General features: G+C 40.5%; 1 protein-coding gene across 1 annotated transcript; it reads left to right on the top strand.

The window, feature by feature from the left end:
- Positions 1-12,993: 12,993 nt before the first annotated feature.
- LOC114455514 (serine/threonine-protein kinase pim-1-like) lies at positions 12,994-21,352 on the top strand. The gene is made up of 8 exons (XM_028436816.1): positions 12,994-13,092; positions 13,737-14,345; positions 16,356-16,450; positions 16,532-16,582; positions 16,675-16,893; positions 17,452-17,629; positions 17,884-18,006; positions 21,037-21,352. Exons 1-8 carry the CDS (start codon positions 13,029-13,031, stop codon positions 21,141-21,143), a joined length of 1,446 nt encoding a protein of 481 aa, XP_028292617.1. The 5' UTR covers positions 12,994-13,028; the 3' UTR covers positions 21,144-21,352.
- Positions 21,353-22,304: the final 952 nt, after the last annotated feature.

Genomic DNA, 22,304 nt, shown 5'->3' with positions numbered 1-22,304 from the left:
TGCTCAGTGTGGTTAGAATCAATTACTGGAAATCAACCCTGAAATATGAATGTGTGTTTAGTGATTGGGGTGAAATAAGATTAACTGATATACCAGTATTTATTTTATTGATATATATTTTTTAGTTTGTGAGTGTGTTCATGCATATGTGTGCCCATAGTACTTTATTGCATTTTAAGTATATTACTTATACTGTATATTAATTAAATGTACTTACACAAACTGTACTTTTTGTAAATATATAAAAAGTATAACAACATTGCCAAGACTTTCACAGAAACACTTTTAACACACTTAAAAACAATTGTACTCTATTAAAATATATTTTACTATTAATACCCTTAGCAAAAAAGTAGTATACTTGAACTTCATTTTATTAAATATGCTTGAGTATACAAAGTATACTATGGACCATGTACTTGCTGCGTACTAGAAAGTATACTAATTTAATACTTCTTTGGACTAAATTGGAACATTTAAGTTTATAAAAGTATACTTTAGGTATACACGTATACTCATCTATAGACTACTAGTGTACTAAGTATATACTTCTTAGTTCATAAAAGTATACTTAGAGTATACTTTTATGAACTAAGAATAAGTATGAGGTTTAGTATTAAGTATTAATGTAGACTATTCTTTATGCTTTTCAGTATAATCTAAGTATACTTCACTATACTTTTCTTAAGTATATAAAATATAGTGTATAAAAAGTAAACTTCAAGTAAACTGCCTCAGTTTTAGTATAAAAAAAGTATACTTGTAGTACACTTGAATAAACTACTTTTTGCTAAGGGTACTGTGTAATTTTCAAAGCGTACCTTTTACACATTTTTTTTTTTTTTTTTACATCCTTTAAAATGTATTCTTAAAATTGTCATTCTATCATACACTGAGAGCATATTTCAGAAGTACACATTTTAATATCAATACTCTGATATTAGGTCTGAACGTATTTTAAGTGACATCTGAGAAATGTATTTGGAACCTATTTATTAATTTACTAAGTTAGCATGAATTAGCACATTTAAAGTCATTAACTTAAAGCCTACTAAGAACACTTCAAGTTGAACATTCGTTGTGATTTCATTACAATTAAAATATATTTAGTAGTTCCAAAGTAGCATGCTTTAAGTGAACTAATCATAGACACACTTGAAGTATATTGATGATTAGTGTGGCTTCAAGTACACAGAAGTATGTTGAATTTTAGAACACTGAACACAATTATTTTTCACCAGGGTGTGTAAGTGTGCATGTGCAGAGTCGGGCAGCCTGAGGACAGACCCAATCAAATTTTTTCCAACTCTGCACCTCATCATGTGTCCCTGTTCTTCTCACTTCCTTGTACCAACGTTTCCTCCTCCCCATCGTTTCCCCTCCCAGCATTTAAAAAAAAAATACATCTGTAAATACTTGACTCTAATACACTTCAGCAGACATGCAGAGTGGCTGTTAAAAGTATCAACTGTGCTCAGTGAAGTTAGCTTCACTCAAATTAGGAGCTAAGGTAAGATAAATGGGTGTTACATCACAGCGAGAGGGATTTCCACTGCGACTGTCAGAGAAGGAGTCCAAACCTATGAGGCTGTCAGTTCTTTTTTACATCCTGTTACTGCGAGCTGTGTGATGTTTGTGGCTGGGGCTTTTATTACCTGGACTTGCTTTAAAACAGCAGAAATCTCAGTGACTTTCTCAGCAAGTCGTTTTTTTTTTTTTGTTTTGTTTTGTTTTGGGGTTTTTTCCAATGCTGTAATGTGGTTGTAGAAATCTGTACTACTGTTTTTCATCTGTTGAGGATTAGGGTTAGGATTAGTCCTTTTAGCTCTTCTGTTTCAAGTTAAATACAAACATTTAGGCACTTTAAAATGTATTTTAAACAACAGAAATCAACCAGCTTTTGTGGGTTTTTGCTTTACAGTGGTTAAACCTCTTATATTGCGCACATCTAATACAGATTTGGGTTTTGTTTGTTTGTCTCCCCAGCATTTTGTCAAACAATGCAGTTTATTGCTTTATAGCACAGTAGTCAGCAGTGCTCTCAAAGCAATAAAGGTTTTAGCGTTAGGGTGTGCAAATTGACTTTTATTTTGCTTTGTGATGGACTGGCATCCTGTCCAGGGTGTCTCCCCCAATCCCCCCCCCCCCCCACCTTGCGCCCTTTAAGAGCTTTAAGAGACAGACACCTGCAGACCCCCAGTGACGCTGAACCATGAAGAGAGGCATCATTAGTTAAGTTCCGCTTTTGTTTACACATTTAACTTTAAAATCAGAATGTGCTTCTGCACCAACTTTCCATTATTTTACCACTGAAGCAAAAACTTTGAGCAAAAAATTTGAAAAAGCTTTTTCAGAGCTTTATTTAAAAATGTACCATGCAAGACAGGGAAACCAACTAGTAACAGTGCGCTTGAACATGCAAGTGAGAGTGCAAAGATGTACTAAGTATAAGTTTTCATTCTAAGTTTGTCTTCTTTTCATAATCAAACTGTGATCGACTCAACAGTGTGTTGTTAACAAATAAACAAGTTGTGATTGATTGCAATTCATTACAGTGCGATTTGCAATGACTACTTCTATTATTGTTTTTTCGTCGGTCACCTCTAAAAGTCTTGTTTTAATACAATAATGCCTTGGTTCACTATCCGTCATCTTTTATTTCAGGGGTACAAAATTCCCAGTCCTCGAGGACAACAGTCCTGCTTCTTTCAGGCGTCGGCCTAATTAGACAGACATGTCTTTAAGGACTGACTCATTGTGCGGCTGTGCAGGGGGTCGTAGCAGTGGGACAACTAAAGCTTGTCCCAAACAATCACAGGCCAAAAAATACAGTACAGCATGACTCCATATGAGCTGCTATAGAAACTGCAATGAACCAAACCAAATTCTGTGTGAGAGTAATCTAGTGAAGTCGTAAGAAACTGTACAGCAATGGCTGCGGTTACATGATGCTTTTAAATTCAGAATTTATTGTTTACATGGAAATAGTAATTCCGAATTAAGGTTTACATGGAAACACATGTATTCGCCTTTATTGAATTCTGCTCTAGGTCTGGGGGTTGGGAAGGGTTCTGATAGGACAAGGCGCAAACGTGACGTATCCCGTCTATTGGAAAAAAAACACACAAACCTTTTCTTTTCAGCTACAACATAGAAAACCACATGATAAGAACTATTTTCACTTTTATTTTGATTGTAGTTTTGAAGCAGCAGCACAAAAATAACGTACGGTTTCACATTTCACCTTCGTCAGCTGAGCAGGAGAAGGGAGACAGAGTACCGTACTTTGGCCAATCAAAGCCGGCAGTTACTAGTGAAGCTATGTGGTCTGGTGCAAGGCTTTCATTTGCTGATGTCCATGTGTGTGTGTGTGTGTAATAAGTCCGTGTGGCCACGTTAATGTCTGCATGTTTATGCTTCCTTCCATCCACTCTTTTCATTATGTCAATGTCTTCTAAGGCTCTTATTAAATAAATAGTCTCGCTTAATTTGGGTGGCCATCTTGAATTATGTCGTCACCAGCACACCATCGCAACAGGACGAGCATGCGCAGAACGACCGTAATTAATTTAAGGCAGTGGTTATCCATACGGTTGCCGTATCAATATACCGACACATATATCTGTACGCAGCGCCCCACATTGGGCAGTTTAGGTCACGTGACTAAGACTAAACCAAACCCTAAACCTAACCCAAACCCTAAAAATTGTTGCGATATAAGGTAATAACCTAACCCTAACCCTAAGATGCTACGTACGTGTACTTCGGTAACCGTACTAATAGCACTGGGGGTTGTCCGTAGAGCAACTGTACAAATAGATACTTTCTTAATTTAAAGCCGAATTAAACATTTACAAGATCGTGGAATTATTTCATTCAGAATTAAAATCAGAATAAACTAGCCACATAATTTGGTTTTAACTTTAATTCAGAATGGCCATTTTCTTTCGGAATTAGGTGTTTACAAGGTTAATTTAAAGAGGATTTCACTTTTATTCTGAATTAAAGGGGAATTAAAGCTCTCATGTAAACGTAGCCATTGAGTGGCCGCTGACATTACATATCACTTCTTTAAAATGTCTTCCTCAAAATCTTTTTTGCTAATCAAGTGATACTTTTAATATATAAAAGAGCTCTGATTCAAATGTGCTTACATTTTCAATTGGGAAATAGTGAAGAGAAGGAGCAGCGCAGGAAAAGCCTGTGCGGGGGTGTTTGCAGTCAGTCACATCTGTCTGTGGCTCTGACAGGATGGAGAGTCACAGACCACCTGCTCCTGCCACTTCTCCACTTGTCTGCTCCATGCAAACATCTGACAGATCATTCAGACTATGATCTGATCATCCAGGGCCATGCACTCCTGAAGCTGAAAGCCATGAAAAAACTGGACCAGTTACCTTCCACGGACCTCGCTTGTACTTGCATAGATGTACATAAACACTCACAATTGGTTGTTTTCCCATCCCCCCACATGCATTATGTCTCACACTCGCACACACATGATCTCAAACTCACGCACACACAAACACAGGTTGCTGGGCCCCCTGTTGCCTCATCTGTCAGCCCCTGAAACCAAACACACACACGCGCACTCACATGCACGCGTACACACTAAACACACTCCCAGGGGAGAGGGTCTCAGATGCTGATCATCAGCATTAGCAGACAGAGGAGGGATTAGCATCCCCCCACGGTGACCTACAGGTGTAGCCGTGGGTTAGAGCTGACACTTATCTTCCAGAGCATCGCTGGGCCTTGACCCCCAGCCCTCAGCAAGCACACCTCACAGGGAGGAGGCCAACAGATGGGGGTGGTGCTACAGGAGGAAGTGTACAAATATAGTGACTGTCAAGTTCTCGTTTTGTGAAGTTACAAATTAATTGTTGAAACTGAAATGTTGTTCGGACAGCTTTATCATTTTAGTTTGATATACATGTTTGTGTAAAAAAGAGTCTATTTATTTTAAAATGTAAAAAATTACTGACTGCAGTATATGTAAGTGACAATATACAATACACAAATATTTATTACTTTAACAGGATTCACAAAAGCACTACAGCCTTTACAAGCTTTGTTGGAGGTATATTTAGTATTTTATCTCATGTAGATGTATGCAAATCTTGCATACATCCACTCAGGGGTGTGCCAAAATATTGATACAACGATATATGCTATATTTTGTCTTGCGGTACGTTATTGATACACTGGTGCCGGATATCAATTTTTTATTTCTAATTTTTATTATTATTAGCTTTTGTGTTCCACTTCTCCAGCGATTTTGAACCCCGTCAGTGAAACGCCCAAGGAAAAGTGCGTTAAAATACAACTTGATCGATTTTCAATTCAAGATTCTGGAAATACTGTGTGTTTTATGGCATGGTCATAATAATATATTTACTTGTCTTGTCATGGTCTACTTCTGTGTCAATTCTACGAATAATTAATTTTTTTGACAATTCCTATCTCGTAATGCATTTTTGGCGTACTTGGGGCGCGTCAAATTTTAGTATTTCTAAAATCGTAAATAGCCAGAAATTAGAGAGATGCGAAAGAAAAAAAGAGAATTATATTCCAGCACAATAACAATGTTTCCCTCTTTTTGAATACCATTATATACATTTTCAGAAATCGCGGGGGCATGCCTACAACATGACAAGAGTCCCTGGTCACTGACGAGCACGTGGCGTTCGCATAGGCTCCGCCCCTTTCCTCGTAGTGTGGCCACTATGAGAGCAAGAGGCCCTTTGTCAGCTTGTGGCGCTCGGGCCTAATAAAAAATTGCGTGTGTGTGTTTAATTCAGAATTGAATTTGTATTAGGAATTAAGTGTTTACAAGGTCAGCTTCCATGTAAAGCATCCATGAAAAAGTTACTTAACCTCCCTCTTTTCTATAGCAAGACATACTTCCTACGGGCACTGCACTATAGTATTAATAATATAAACACTATTAAAACACTGAAAATCTCTGGGCTAAAATTACAAACGCTGCTAGGTTGGAAATATCAACAGACCGACCGAGCTTGTTGATGTTTATCTCCCTCTGACCTTTAAGCCCCCACCCCCACCCCAGGCCGTGCAATTTGCAGTTCCATAGTGTTAAACCACCGACCTTCCGGGGCCTCCAGCGTGCCCCCTTCAAACCAAAAAACGAGCACATATTCAGACTCGGGGGAATAAAACCTGTCGGCTGATACCACATTTTACACAAAATTAAAACTTTTTTCGGCCTGACAATTGTGCGTTTCGGCTTTAACGGCTACAGTTCGGACCTTACCCGGAAACCAAGCACATGTTCGGACTCGGGGGGGGGAACAGACCTTTCCGTTGATACCACGTTTGGTCCAATCCGAGCGTTCTTAAAATCGTATTTCACATATAAATATTGCATTTATCCATCATCCCATGACTCTCGTTTTGAACGCTTTTTATTTCCTATTTTTTATTATTTTAGATTCACTACAATTTGCTGACATTGAGTACGAGGCACAACAAACCACCGTGAGGCAGATCGGGTACCTTCTCTCTTATCTAGTCAACAAAAACAATTATGCTATAAGGGAAAACATTTCACATGGTAAGTCTCACACACACACACACACACACACACAAACATCAGCTGGTTAATAAATGTCTCTGTAGCATTTTGCATCAGATAATTTAACTTTGAATTGTCTTTCTGATCAGACTTTATTGAGTTGTTTTTGGTCCATATCACCAGCCCTTGTTCTAACCAGTTAAATAATGATTTAATAAGCACAAAATAATGATGATTCATCATGTTTTACCTTTGTTGTGATATTAATAAACCTGTGTCATATGGTAGGAAAATAAATAACAGTCTTATTATACTAGTGCGACCCCTGTGGTCATATTATCAATAGCAACTCCTTTAATTGAATAATGAGTTTGTTTATTTGCTGCATGTTTGAATATTTGACAGTCATTTTTCTTCACTGTTCTAAATTCCTCCTCTTATTGTTCTCTGCAGAAAGAAATCATTTTGTGAGTTGTTGCCTGGAGGTAGATCCCACCTATCGACGGTTGTTAAAGAACCTGCAGCACCACCCATGGTTAGATGGTTTAACATCTCCATGAGGAACGCTACACTTCCACATCACAGTCTGTGTGCACCATGTGGACAAATGTACATTTAGAACTCGTGATGCACAGAAAACTTTCAGCCAAAAAAATGGATTTCTGGTTTCAGCCAAAACACTTTTATTTTCATTTGGGTGCATCCCTAAATTTAAACTGTAAATATATATATATATATATATATCTAAAATGCAAATAAAATACTGGTATCAACCAAATCACTGTTCTCTGTGTCTGGTGAATAAACACAAGAAATCAGCGTAAGAATACAGTAAAAACACTTCTACTCATCTGTCTACTGTATGTAACTCCACCTCCCAAAATGCTATGAGAAAACTTTTTTGACAATGTCAAAAAGTGTTTACAGTGGAAATCAAAACAAACTTTCCAATAGATGAGGAATACACTATAGATTAAACTGATCACACTCTTCTCTGGTCTCACACTCTTCTCTGGTCTTTTGGAGAGAGCAGACGTGTTTTCACTCGCTCCGATAACACGACCTTGGCTACAGCTGGCTACAGCTACAGCTGAACAGCCTGAAAAATTGGGCCCAAGACGAAAAGAAAAATGGTTAAGAAACCGCATGGAGGCCCTCCAGAACCTGATCCGGGTTTGGAAGAGGTCAAGGAGATGATACGCGAGGGTCTACGAAACCTCAAAGACAGTCTATCTGCCGAGATAAAGTCGTTGGAAAAGACGCTGGAAAAATCACTGGAAAACCTTCAAAGTGAAGCAAAGGTACTCAAACAACAGAATGAGAGGAATGCTGAAAAGATAAAACTGTTTAACGCGAGGGTTGAAGAGCTGGAACAAAAGGAAAGAGAGAAAGATGTCATCATCACAGGCCTAAAGATAATATCCAGGAGTTACGCGAGTGACGAAAAAACAAAATCGATTGAACAACAGGTCATTGACTACTTGGAGTCGAAGGACATTGTCCTGAACCCTGACAACATCAACTCCTGCCATCTCCTGCCAAAGAGAAATGATAACAAAGCTGTAAAAATCACATTCACGAATGTGAAATTTAAAGAACTACTGAAGCAAGGCAAAAAACTGAAGGAAACGAAGGTGTTTATTAATGAAAACTTGATAAAAAAGAAACGCAAGCATTGCATGGAAGGCATGCCAAATAGAAAAAGGAGGAAAGATTCTAAAGGCTTGGACGAGAAACTGCAGGATTTACATCACACCACTGGGAGAAGAGAACGGAAAACCAATATTCATCAAAACGATGGAAGACTTGGGAAAATACGAAGGATCCACCTAAACAACAACATTACTGATGGAAACCACGGACTTGGACCCAAATCTATATAAACACTGGAAACAAAACTCAGACTGTGATTATTTCACTGACACTGAATTCAATGTGGAAAACCAAGAGTAATAAAGGTCTGTCACTTATTCATTTCAATTGCTAGGTGGTGGGGTGATTAAAGATTACATTACTACCTTGCTTATGAACTAAGACATAGTAATGTGTTTATACAAGAAAGGGTTTAATCTAACAGTGGAAAATACAACACTGCCAATAGAACTAACAAAAGCTGGAATAACCTTGATGTAGAGACAAAACAAGCTGCAAACTTGTGTGTCCAAAAGAGACATTCCCGAGTGGTGACGTCATGGATGGAGAGGGAAAAACCTTTCGAACAACTTCGAAAGAAGATGAACTTTTCTTGAACTGGAGGAATGCAAACAACGTCTGGCAGGGAACAAGGCTGACACGAAAAAAACGATAGAGAGGAGGAGGAATAAAAAAAAAGACCACTGAATACAGATGAGAATAAATCCTACACAAAAAAGGACTGTTCAGAACAACCTAAGAATGTTTGACCAGAGAGACAAGCTTTGATGTAAATTTTCGGTGTACAAAACAGGGGACGGGACCAAGATAAGCAAACTTCTTCTCTCGTCTCCTTTTTCGGCATTGTACAAAAAAAAAACAAAAAAAAATGTAAAAAAAAGTGAATGTAACCATGTCGGAAAAAAACTGAATAAATAAAAAACAAAATAAAATATTGTCTCAATTATTCAAATTAAAAACAGTAAATTATCACCATCATGTAATCTGACATTAGATTGGACCTTTGTGCTAAACTCTCCTGATTTTTCACGTAAGGAAAGTAGGATTTCCTCCTCGGAACAAGAAAAATAAGAAGAACAAAAGATAGAATCTTGGCAGTTTAGACTGTGCTCTGGGGCCTCATTTATAAAAGTCTACCTATGTAAGCACACTTCAGCTGGCACCTCGTCCTCCAGCAGTGCCTGATACGCCACTGTGCGTCTTTACGCATTGTGAGTGCGTTCCTTTTTATAAAAGCTACAGGTGTTGCAGCCAATTGATTAGCAGTTTAGTGCAATGGTCATGTGATTTGAATTAAAATTATTATTAATAATATAAAACTGTATTTGTAGGCGCGCACGTCACTCACTCCCTGGGGCGTCAGTATAATTTTTTCCTCCTCCATTTTTGCAAATATGTCCTTCATATATATGTATTGTGAGGAGTTTGCATGTTTCTCCATGTGTCTGGGTGGGTTTTCCCCACCACACAATAACATGCACCATAGGTGAAATTCTTCAGCTCTGGTAGTCCTGACCAAGCCTAGCATAAACATCAGGGGATGGGTCCTGACACTGCTCCTGACATAGGATCTAGTGGCATTAAAGGATGGGTCAGTTAAAGAGGACAAATTTCCCTATGGGGACAATAAAGTACACTTTACACCTGCGGTGTTTGATACAAAGCCCTGAGGAAGACTCCTAGGAGTCGAAACGCGTTGGCGTAATAAAAAGGCTTAACTTTCAAACAGAGTGCCTTGGACCTTTTAACTAATTTTCAACTCAATGCTATGCCCTAAAAAGACCTTGAAGAGCACATGTTCTAAAACATACTATATGTGATCCAGGTGAGCATTCCCAGCTTCATATTTTGTACACCTTACACCTGTGTGGCCAGGGAGCCTGCTTTTGTCATCTATCAGGTCAATCACCTGTTACCCGTTTTGTTCTACTAAAGCCAAAGGAGTGAGCACTTTAAATTCCACACATGTATTTAAGTCTCCATTTGGTGTCAGAATGTAGTCAACCACAGCCTTTCCTCTGACAGATACAAAAGTAAAAATGTCATTTCCTGTGATTACCATTTCATTCACAATGCAACATTTTTAGTTGTTTGGATCTTTGGTTTCAGCCCTTCAAAAAGGCGAGTCAGGCATCACACAGACATCACAACTCGTGTCTGTCTTTGTTGGTTCTCATTCGAACTTTAATCACCAAAGTTCATGGCAGTGGTAGACCACAGTCGACAACAGTGGTAGACCACAGGTTATAAACCAATGGGCTGTGTCCCCTGGCGACAATCTGGTTTCGACCGTTTCGGTTCAGCCAAAACTTCAACTGGCTAGTGCACAGACATCACAGCCGATTTTATTCTGTTATTTTTAGAACATAGTGTCATCACCGAGGTGTCGTCACCGTTCTTGAGATACCCAACTACCTGTCAACAGAGCTGCTCTGACTTACCCCCAGCCGCCATGACCACCGGTCAACATCAGTTCTTTCCATTTTAACTCGAATTAATAATTATTAATTATTATGTTTTTTTTTTCTCTGGGATGGTCCCCTGGGAAAAACCATCGGTGGAACTCATCCTGACCTCTTCAAAGTGATAGACTTGGAAGCACACAAGTCTGAAACCCACTTTGCGTGTTCGTTGAGAACAGCTTCAAGGGTGTTCAGGGAGATTCTCGTGGATCCGACAGAACCTAGCAAAGTCTAGGTAGAAGGATGAGAAACAATCCTCCGAAGTACCGTGACTACCAATAAGGAAGTCTTCGAATGGTTCAAGTGGGACGGTGCTGACAGGAGAGGGTAGGATTTTTAAGGATAACAGAACAGGCATTGCACAGAGCATGTGCAGAGAGCAAAGTAGAGCTTAATCTATGTTTATTATTTTTGTACATTATGTGGTTTATTATGTGAAATTTTGGAGGGAAAAACAAAAGAAAATGGCTGACACACACACACACACACATAATAATTTGTTGTGTTAACAACATTGAACCTAGGTTCCCAAAGTGAGGTACAGTACCCCTAGGGGTACGTAAATTGTCAATTGGAAACTCGAATATAAATGGACCAACAGTCAGGAGCCTCCATGCATTGCCAAAAATTACACATTAAGGCTACCCATGGTTGTAGATTATTATTATTTTTTATTATAATGTATTATTCCTCAACAGTATAGGTGCAATTCATTGACAAATTTTACTGTAGGGCTACATTGTATGTGACATTACATCAGTGGCTCCCAACTTTTTTGGGTCATGACCCCATTTTAATCACACATTTTTGGCATCTCCAGAGACTAAAATTAGTTTTTGATAATGTTTGTTGTTGCCAGGATTAATTTAGTCACAAAGTGAGAAGATGCACCAGCTCAGATATTTTCATGCTGCATTTTATTTTAACTAGATTTATATTTGAGAAAGTGAAATAGAATACAATTGTTTAAAATTATTTTGTGTGTGTGCTGTAATGATTTGAAAAATATTAAAACATTTAAAAAATAGAATTTTAATCAGTGTTTATTAATCTAAATTATTAGACATTTCAGGGGACCCAATTTGAATTCCAGGAGACCCTGCATTGGGTCACGACCCCAAGGTTGAAAAACCCAGCATTACATTATTCTGTTTTTGAAGTGTGCAGGAGTTGGGGTGCATAGCTTCAAGTTAAATGTCTGAAGGGGTACGGGACTGAAAAGTTAGGGAACCACTGCCATAGAACATCACTAATTCTACTGCTTGTGTTTCCAGCTGCTGGGAGCGAGGACAGATGTTTTAGCCAAGGAAGAGATGGACTTCTGGAAATGATGTCTGATGAGGAGGATGGCACATGTGATGGGGAAGCTGGGTGCAAAGTTTGGCCTCCATCCTTCAGAAGCCTGGAGCTTTCTGCTCTGTGTTCAACATTACAGAAAAGACTGAAAAATGACCCCAAATATCAAGCAACCCACCACAAAAGGCTGCATTATGGGACACCCTCCAAAAGACCTGTTCCATCTTTTTATAACCCTGAAGCAGCCAAGAGGCACAAGAGTTAAAGTTTTAGTGTGTGACCAGGACAAGGAGAACACTGTGTAAAGTTTTTTTTATTTTATTTATTTTAATTAAGCTCTACTTTCAATATGTTCCTCCTGTCTCTCTTATTCTCAATAAACTGCTATTGTGATGTGTAGTTCTCACTAAATATTAATATCAATAATAAAAAATAGTATTAATATTATAATTATTATTATTTGTATTATTATTATAATAAAAATGGGAGGGGCATATGACAATATGTCCCAACGGTGACCAATGAGTGAGGGACTTTCTGTCCAATCACAGGTGATTTTACTTTTGAACTGTCTGTGGTTTCATCCAATGGTTAGTTAGTTTCAGTCAGGGAGGCTAAACATTGAAATGACTGAGGTCAAACCAGCCGTGGTTCGTGTTTGCCTGGTCAAATCAGCCGCACGTTGTTTTCTTGTGCGCGAATATACCAACACTTACGGTAATCACAATGAGACCGCCCTGAAGAGCTGCTGGAAGAGAGAAAAAAAAAAACATTTAAGAATATTTCACCCAACTTTGACGGAAAATAAAAAAAACTACTTGCATGAATAATATTGAGTACCATTACTGTGTACTTTTTGAATAATCCTCTGTCAAAATTCCTTTACAGATCACAAATTGAAGGACTCTGAGCTCGCACTCGCGTCAGCAGACCTATCAGCCAATCAGAAGACCAGTTACGTCTGTGGAACTATCCTTCAATCTGATTGGCTGCTGAATAGAACCTCGCCGCCTTTTATCATGTCATAGTTTAATGTTCAACTGCTTTCATCAGTACAAATTCACTGAAGCCAGACTGGAAACATGATGTCTGAACAAGGACAGATCATCAGGAGAGTACAGGCCTTAATCTCTGAGAAATACAAAGGTGATTACATCAGTTGATATATAAATTAAATTAAGTTAAAACATAGAGAAAAAAAAAAACAGTTTCTGTGTAATTTAGATTTTTAAAAGGTCATTTTTAATGACCCTGCAAAAATAAATGTAAATATTTTAAGTGCCATAAAACACAGTGACTGTACAAAATATATATGAATTCATAAACATTAAGTGACAGATACTTAAATGTGTTTTTTGGTCGAATTTTTTTGACAAGTTTTCATAGTTTGATGATATTTTGTGGAATCACTTGAGAAAAATTGCAGGATTATGGAAAAAAAATTTCAACAACAATTTAAAACTGAATTAATTGGTTATTTACACCAGTGGTTCCCAAACAAGGGTACGTGTACCCCTAGAGGTACAGGAGCAAATTACTTGGGGTACTTGGAAAGATTTGACAATTAAATTTAGAAAAATTGGGAAATGATCCCAATTTTTGGACAAATTCACCACAAACTAACAGTACTATTGCTCAATAAAATCCTGTATAAGCCTGAAATATATTGAAACAACATTGCTTTATTAATTAACCAAAACAATGTGATTTTCATTGACCACTATCATTAAAATTACACGGCATTTGAGTTTGACACTTATGCACTAACATATTGGTCTTGTTCTTTTCAGAAGAACCAATCGTGCCCTTGTCGAGCTACCTAGCAGTGGTGGTGGAAGCGGACATGGGCCCCAGAAAAGCCTGGACTAGTGCGGGTCCTCTGATAAACCCTGAGAGCTCTGAGGACCAACATCTGGAGTATCTGCATCTGCAAGACAACAACACTCATTACTTTGTTGTTAAGGTCCCATGCAGTGATGCCCTGGACATGGTGGAGGTGGAGACAGAGGATGAGGACGAGCTACAGACCGGAATGGTCCACAAAAGAAAGGCTAGAGAACACAATGTTCTCATGCCAAATAGTAAGAAAGTGAAGGTTGAGGAGGAGCTTCAGGATCAATCACCAATCAACCTTCAGCAGCAAAAACCAAGGAAAAGCCTGAAAGCTAAAAGAAGGATTTCACCTCCCCAATTACATGGGAACTCTGAAGACATCGACAGCACTGATTCACTGGATGATGTGTTTGCTCTCAGTCCCACAAACTCACATGACAACGTGAAACCAGCTCACTGTCCTGTGTTGGAGTCTGGTCCTCAGGTGGAACTCCTACCTGATTATTCACCACTCCCCCTTCCAAAGGAAACAACGACCAGTAGAGAAACTTTCATCAGAAACCAAGGTAAACACTCCTCGTCTGGAGTCAATGATAATTACTATTCTGTATTTTCTCTGTTTAATATACATCACAAATCAGGGCTGCAGATAAAAGACTGATCTTTGATGGTTCATCAAGTCATCAACACAATCTGAGAAATATTAGAAGTTACAGATGTTTAGACTTAGATCAACTTAAAGCAGCACAAGTTGTTATTGTGTCTGAAAAAGCTTTTAAATGATCTAAAAAGTTACTAAATGATCTAAAAATCAGGCTGAATGCTTCACTCCAATAAAAAACCATAGGATGTTTACAGGCAGTGTGACATCATCAATCACGTGATTTCAAAATGGAGGAATACAGACTCTAAAACTGTAAAGTAGTCCCATTTTTGAAAGGATTTTAAACTAATATGGTTCATAATAATGTGTTTTATTAGACATAGATCTACTAATACGGACATTTAGAATATTTTAGGCCAAATTTGTAAAAACAGTGGAGGATCCTTTAAAGGGGACATATCATGCTAAATCCACTTTTTTAGCCCTTGAATGCAATTTGTTGTATATTTAGAGTGCTTAGAAGTACAGAAAAAATCAAATTAGTCTCTTCAGGTGCTCCGTAGATATCTTTATATTCTGTTTTGCTCATATTTTTCAATCTGTTTCAATTTTTCTATTCTCTATTACGTTTTTTGAACTATTACATCACAGTATTTGCAGCGGAACTGCCAAATTAGTGCATCAACTCCAGGTCCAACAATTCGAGCAATCCGCCATTTTTATTTCTCACTTTTATTTTGTAGTCCAAGCTCAAGGATGCCAAAGTTACGAGAGGATAAGTCAAAATGTTCGGTTGTTGGATGTAGTAACCCACACGCTTCATTACACCGTCTCCCAGCATCAGAACCTTTTCAAAGTGCCTGGTTGAGTTTTGTTTTTCACGGAAATGTACCCACATCTGTGGGTAAGATCATTTCTGTGTGCGTGAAGCACTTCAAGGATGACTGCTTCTGCAACCTCCGCCAGTATAAAGAAGGATTTGCCGAAAGACTTTGCCTGATTGAGGGTTCAATTCCTTCTATCTTTGGAGACGACGAACAGAGCACTTCGGTAAGCTGTAAAGAATGCTAAAAAGTGTGATGATAAGACGTCCCTGTCATTGTTTTGTTAGCATTAGCAGTTGCAACGTCTTCAGACTTCATATGTTAGCCCTGTGTGCTCGTATCAAATCCTTGATGATATGGCCTACGTGATTTAATTTAGGTCTAAAGTTTTCATTAGTCATTTCATTTTGCCGTTTTTGTCTTTGAAAAGACTGTATTAAAATGCATTTCGTGACGTTAGCTTGGCGCTAGCGTTAGCTCGGTGCTTGCGTTAGCTCACTTGTTAGGGCTCTGCAGGTTCATCATCTTCATTTTCATCTGCTCCGCTGGGTCCGACTCTGGCTCGAACATGTAAGGCTGGATGGACAAGTCTAACATTGTTGACATTGTGTAAATAACCTCTGAATAAAAAGTTTATGCGCCGCTACATAACCGTATCTCTTCTATCAAACTACAAAAATGGCCGAGCAGGGTGGAGTTGAACCGAGTGTCACCTGAAGAGGGGGCGGGATATGGAGTGTCTCTTTTGCATTTAAAGAGACCGCACCAAAACGAGTTGCTCTCAGAAGCACATCAGAAAAGGGGTAGAAAAGGGGTGGAGCTATAATAATGAGGAATTCAGACCCAAGCATTACAGTTCCACTTTATATAGACCACAACTGAATGATTTATATGTAAAAAGGAAGGATTTAAAACCATGATATGTCCCCTTTAAAAGGACAGAGATATCTATAACTAAATGAGGTAATAATCTCCACATCGATTCATGTTTTTTGTGATTCTGTTCATTTCTCCTTGGGCCACATTAGATGATCTAAAAGGCCAGATTTGGCCCCTGGACCTCGAGTGTTTTTGTGTGTGTTTATGCCTGAACGTGTGAATTGTTTTTTTTTTTTTTCTAACCAATGTGTGTGTTTGTGTGTTGACAGAGATCTTTGAAACCACTTATATGGAGCGGGAGATCCTTGGTCGCGGTACATTTGGGGACGTTTTCGAGGCTGTTCGTCTGTCTGACTTCAAACTTGTAAGTTTAGACACTCACACTGACTCCAGCTTTTAAAAAGCATCAACGCTGTCATTAAATGCTGATTTTTATGTCTTGCAGGTTGCTATAAAGCACATTCCCAGAGGGCTTGCGGCGAACACGTCAGTGTCTGTGAGTATTCTCATCAATGTTGGCAAACATTCACATTTCCAGGTTTGGGGATGGTTGTAGAAATGTGAGCTCTTTGTTTTCTAACGTTCCAGGGTCAAGGTGATTCGGAGATTTTGGAGGTGCTGCTGATGCAGATGGCGGCCGGTAAGCGTGGCATAGACAGCCTGCCGAACCCCGCCATCATTGGCTTTGAGGACGTTCTTGTGCTTGAGGATGAGGTGTTGATAATCATGGAAAATCCTGTGAATGCCAAGAGTCTCTATGACTTTATCACATCATCAACCCGACCAATGCTGGAACATGAAGTCAAGGTAAGAACCACTCCCCTCACTGCCCCTAACACATGTGTCCAACTCCAGGCCCGAGGGCCAAATCAGGCCCTTTAAAGCATTCTATTTGGCCCGCAGGATAAGTAAGAATGACAGAGAAAACATTAATTATTGTGTAAATTACTAAAAACGAATTCTGTTGTAAATATCTCTGCCCCTTCAATCTCATAAATTTAAGCTAATTTCACAATATTATCAGGGCTTAGTTTATATCGCATGATGGCATTTTTAATCTCAAATTTTTTGAAATAACTACAATTTTTTTTTCTCCAAAATGCTGCAAAATATCTACAAATTAGATAAAAAATGGTTAAAAAAAAATGGAGGACATTTAGAAATTTAGATTAAGGATATTGTTGGTGTTTTACATACTTTACATATCATTTATACGTAAGTGGAAACTAGTGCAAAGTCATGTGTAAATTGCACATTTTCCAACCTGTAATCTGTGGCCCACTGAAGGTCAAACTCGTCCAGATTTGTTCCCAGAACAATAAATGTGCCACCCTGTCCTAACCCTTGTGTTTCTTTCTGTTCCAGAGCATCATTAAACAAGTCCTCAATGCTGCCATCATCATGCACCACAACGGGGTGTTGCACAACGACATAAGAACTGAAAACATCTTGGTTTCAATCAATGATGAAGGACCATCTGTGAAAATCATTGACTTTGGCTGTGCTCAGTTAATTTCAGACACTCTCTATGACTCCTCCATTGGTTTGTCTTCAATTCTTTTCTAGGTTCACACATCTTCAAATCCATTATTTTCCTCCAATAATTCATCTTTAAATCCAGTATTTTCCTCTAATAATTCCATCAAGTTCATTTTGTTTTTTTTTTAAATATCATATTCAGGATTTTGTCTCCTGACTTCTTTGGAGATAAAAATAATCAACGAAACCTTAACATATATTATTTTTCTCTTTGACTCTCGTTTTGACCGCTTTTTAATTCCTTTTTTATTATTTTAGAATTACTACAATTTGTTGAGATTGAGTACGAGGCACAACAAACCACCGTGAGGCAGATCGGGCACCTTCTCTCTTATCTAGTCAGGAAAAACACTCATGCTATGAGGGAAGAGCTTTCACATGGTAAGTCACACGCACACACACACGCATACACACGAACGCACACACTTTAATCACAGTAATTCAAACTAGTTCTGGGAAATATATCGCGATTAAAGATGTATCCAGTTTTCTATTTTGGTGAAATAGAAAATGACGATATTTCCTATAACAATATATTTGTATTTTACATCCTATTTTGTGTTAAATAGTGGTTTTAGGAGTTTTAGGAGTGGTTTCGTTCTCTACTTCTCAGAACATATAAAGCTCAGTTAGATGATCACTCAGTGTGTTCTAACCCAGACCTTCATCTACAGAACTCACTCAAACGTGCTGTCCCTTAGAGGAGAAACAGACTGAAGTGGAACATATCGATCAGCTGGTTGTTATTAAATGTCTCTGTAGCATTTTGCATCAGATAATTTAACCCTGAATTGTCTTTCTGATCAGACTTTATTGAGTTGAGATACAAGTTTTTGGTCCATATCACAAACCCTAGTTCAAACCAGTTTAAATAATGGTTTATTAAGCACTAAATAATGACAATTCAACACGTTTTACCCTTGTTGTTGCGCCAATAAATGAAAATACACTATGATATTATTAAACCTGCGGCATATGATAGGAAAATAAATAATCTTATTATACTAGTGCAACCCCTGTGGTCATATTATCAATAGCAACTCCTTTAATTGAATAATGAGTTTGTTTATTTGCTGCATGTTTGAATATTTGACAGTCATTTTTCTTCACTGTTCTAAATTCCTCCTCGCCCTCGCCAGGGATGTCGCTTGCGCGACGAGCCAGGCGGGGACCCCTCCGGGGCTTTTGTTTGACCGCAATGGCCGGGGTGTGGCCGTTACGGCTAGGGGTGGGGGGTGCTATGGGGCCTCCCCGGGGGTCGTGTTGGGTGGGTGTGCGGGGGCGCGGCGCGTGGCTCTTGGCCTGGTGGATCCGCGTCGGGATTGGCTGGTCTGCTGGCTGGGTGCACCGGGCGCCGTGGGCGCCATTCCGGGGCGGGGGCGTCACGGGGGTGGATCCGTGGTCTGGGTGTCCGGGGGCGTGCTCTCCTGTCATCTGCCCGGGGACCGGCCGCGGCGCGTGGCGGCGCTGCGCAGCCTTGGGCGGGGCGGGGCTGGTGGCCTGGGGCCCGCTGTCGTCCGGGGTGTGCTGGCGTCGGGGGGGTGTCTCGCGCCGGTGCGTGGGTCGTCGGGGATCGCCTCCGTGGGGGGGGGGGGGCTCTACTGGCGCCGTTGGTGTGGGATGGCGGTACCGGGCTGGGGGTGCTTCGGTACTCGGGCTTGCCGGTCCGTGGCTGGCGGGGTGGCCCTGCTTGGCGGTGAATGGTGTCCTCTTTCGTCGGGGGGGCCGGGGCCGCCTCCCGGTGGAGAGTGTTATATCGTGGCGCCGGGTGGGCCTGTGCTGGCCCTGGTGCGGGCACGGGCCTCCCCCCTGCTCGGCCGCCCTCCTTGGCGGCGGGGGGGGCGTCGCTCTGGGCCGGCGTGCGGCGGGGGTCGCCCCCTGGAGCACCGGGGGATGGGGTTGGTGCCTGGATGCGCCCGGGGGTGGGGGGTGCCGCCGTGCTCCGCGGGGCCGTCGCGGTCTGGGGGGGTGCCGTGGGGGGGGTCTCCGGCCTTGCTGCTCCGGGGCCCGCAGTGCCGCTTGCCCGTCTGCACCATCTACCCTCTCGCGTGGCCCGCCATGCGGACGGGCCCGGCTCACACCAGACAGGCCTCCTACATGTACACTTCACCTCACTCCCAGCTGGTCTGGCTCATTCACAGATTGCACCACACACCCATACCCAACCCTTGGGGGGCTGGATGGTGGGACTGGGGGTGGAGGGGGCCGCCACCTGTGTCACTATGTAGTGGCGAGGGGGCGGCACTCCCACCTCTAGTTACCATACTAATCCCTCCAATTTTAATCGCACCTCAACATGCCACCCCCCGGAGGGTGTACTGACCTACACCCTCCGGCCTATTACACCACATACACATATATCCACAGAGGCAGGATGGGGAGCACCGCTCCCCTCCTTCCCCCTTCTTTTAATTACACCCCATACATTCACTAAACACACACATTCACACAGGGGATAGGGAAGTGCCTCTCCATTGGGGAATGGAGAGGCACCATAACAGGGTGGTGGGTTGGTTCACATATTTGGGCCTCTCCGGTGGGGGCCTGGCTCCTCTGTTGGTGGCCGGGCCACTGCTTAGAGTAAAAATACATGGGGTGGGGGGTCTGGGGGTTGGGGGTGGGATCGGTGGCGTGGTGCGCTGGGTCCTTGGCTCCTTGGGGCTTTCTCGGGTGTGTATGGGGGGGGGCGATGGCTGCCTCTCGGCTTGGGATCTTGGGGGCGTTCGGGGGGCTGCTTGGCCGTGGGGTGGTCGCCGGGGGCCCTTAGGCTGCCTGCACTTGCTGCTGGCCTGACTGCTTCTTCGGGCCCGGGGGTGGCTCTTGGGTTTTGCAGTGGCGGTTCTTGGAAATACATTTGTCATGGATGCACTGGCCTTGGGCTGTGGGATAACACTCATACTGGGCTCAACCTTAGACACGTTGTTCCCAAATACCTGTTTTATGGAATTTCCACTCACCTCTTCCTCTGTTCACAGCCACCACCATTATTCCTAAACCGCACACTGGTCACCAAACTGGCTTGACAACACAACAATAAGCACAATATACACAACCACAATTTCACATCGCATCACTTAAAACCTAACAACTACTCCCCACCCATTCTATATCCTATCTTGTATCCCTCTTCCCTGTTAACTTCCCCACCCCCCTCCAACCCCTCACCTTGGTGTAACACTGCCCTCTCTCTTTTTTACATCCTCCCTTTAATAAAGTTTTTCTTACCCTTCCCTAGGGAGGGCTGGTGACGGTCACAATTATGCAATGAAATAAATAAATTTATTTAATTGCAATAATAAAATATGCATTGCTGTTAAAAGATTGCACTTCTTGTAGTGTTAACCTTCGACAGCATGTGCAGACAAGGTAAAAAAAAAAAAAAAAAATTCCTCCTCTTATTGTTCTCTGCAGAAGGAAATGACTTTTTGAGTGTTTGCCTGGAGGAAGAGCCCACCTATCGACGGTTGTTAAAGAACCTGCAGCACCACCCATGGTTCCATGGTTTAACATCTCCATGAGGAACGCGACACTTCCACACCACAGTCTGTGTGCACCATGTGGACAAATGTACATTTAGAACTCGTGAGGCACGGAAAACTTTCAGCCAAAAATGGCCCAAAAATGGATTTCTGGTTTAGAGCCAAAACCCTTTTATTTTCATTTGGGTGCATCCCTAAATGTAAAGTGCAAATATATATATATATACATATTTAAAATGTCAATAAAATACTGGCATCAACCAAATCACTGTTCTCTGTGTCTGGTGAATAAACACAAGAAATCAGCATAAGAATGCAGTAAAAACACTTCTACGCCATAATGCTATGGGAAAACTTTTTTGACAATGTCAATAAAATGAGTGTTTACAGTGGAAATCAAAACAAACTTTCCAATAGATGAGGCCTACACTATAGATTAAACTGATTTTGTCTTAATTATTAAAATTATAAACAGTAAATTATCACCATCAGGTAATCTGACATGACCACCGTTCAACGTCAGTTCTTTACATTTTAACTCAAATGAATAATTATTAATTATTATGGGTTTTTTTCCCTGGGATGGTCCCCTGGGAAAAACCATTGGTGGAACTCATCCTGACCTCTTCAAATAAGGAAGTCTTTGAATGGTTCAAGTGGGACGGTGGCGCATATATGTAAGATTTTTTTTAGTTCATGTATTTTAAAGGCTACAAAAACTAACTTGAATTTGAAAACACATGATCATGTGGTCAACACACGCTAATAGCTCATTTATTGCCACACAAAGCATGCATATTTAACTGGCACATTGGTGGTTAAATTAATCTGTTCCCACACAATTAAAATATCTATTTTCTTCCAGAATAGAGCTTTTGTTAGTTTAGTTATTTTACCAGGGATTTCAAACTTAAGGTTAGTCACAGATGCAGGAAAGTTGATGGTCTGTAGATGTTGCAGGAGGTGAAGTAGAAAGGTGCTGAGTCATTGCACAACGTGATTTATTTTAGGTTAAGAAATTGTTATATCTTGATTTTATTTGTCATTAATCATTAATAGCCTCTGTAAATAAAATAACTATTTATTTCAATAGTTCTTTAAAGCTATAGGGAGCCATTGCAAAGGAGTCAAAGGGCCACATGGCCACAGGCCATAGTCCATCAGCTCTGGCACTACCATGCTGGTTCTGATGAGGTGTGT

This window comes from Gouania willdenowi, chromosome 21 (assembly GCF_900634775.1).
Source record: "Gouania willdenowi chromosome 21, fGouWil2.1, whole genome shotgun sequence".
Lineage (NCBI taxonomy): Eukaryota > Metazoa > Chordata > Actinopteri > Blenniiformes > Gobiesocidae > Gouania > Gouania willdenowi.
The sequence above is the reverse complement of the archived record's forward strand: the minus strand, read 5'-3'. Positions and strand labels throughout refer to the sequence as shown.

What these genes read in the sequence shown, in the direction of transcription:
- LOC114455514 (XM_028436816.1), top strand. Translation starts at nt 13,029, where the DNA reads ATGATGTCTGAACAAGGACAGATCATCAGGAGAGTACAGGCCTTAATC. An exon ending in AATCTCTGAGAAATACAAAG is followed by an intron (nt 13,093 to 13,736) that starts GTGATTACATCA and finishes TGTTCTTTTCAG; the next exon opens with AAGAACCAATCGTGCCCTTG. An exon ending in TCTCTATGACTCCTCCATTG is followed by an intron (nt 17,630 to 17,883) that starts GTTTGTCTTCAA and finishes TTATTATTTTAG; the next exon opens with AATTACTACAATTTGTTGAG.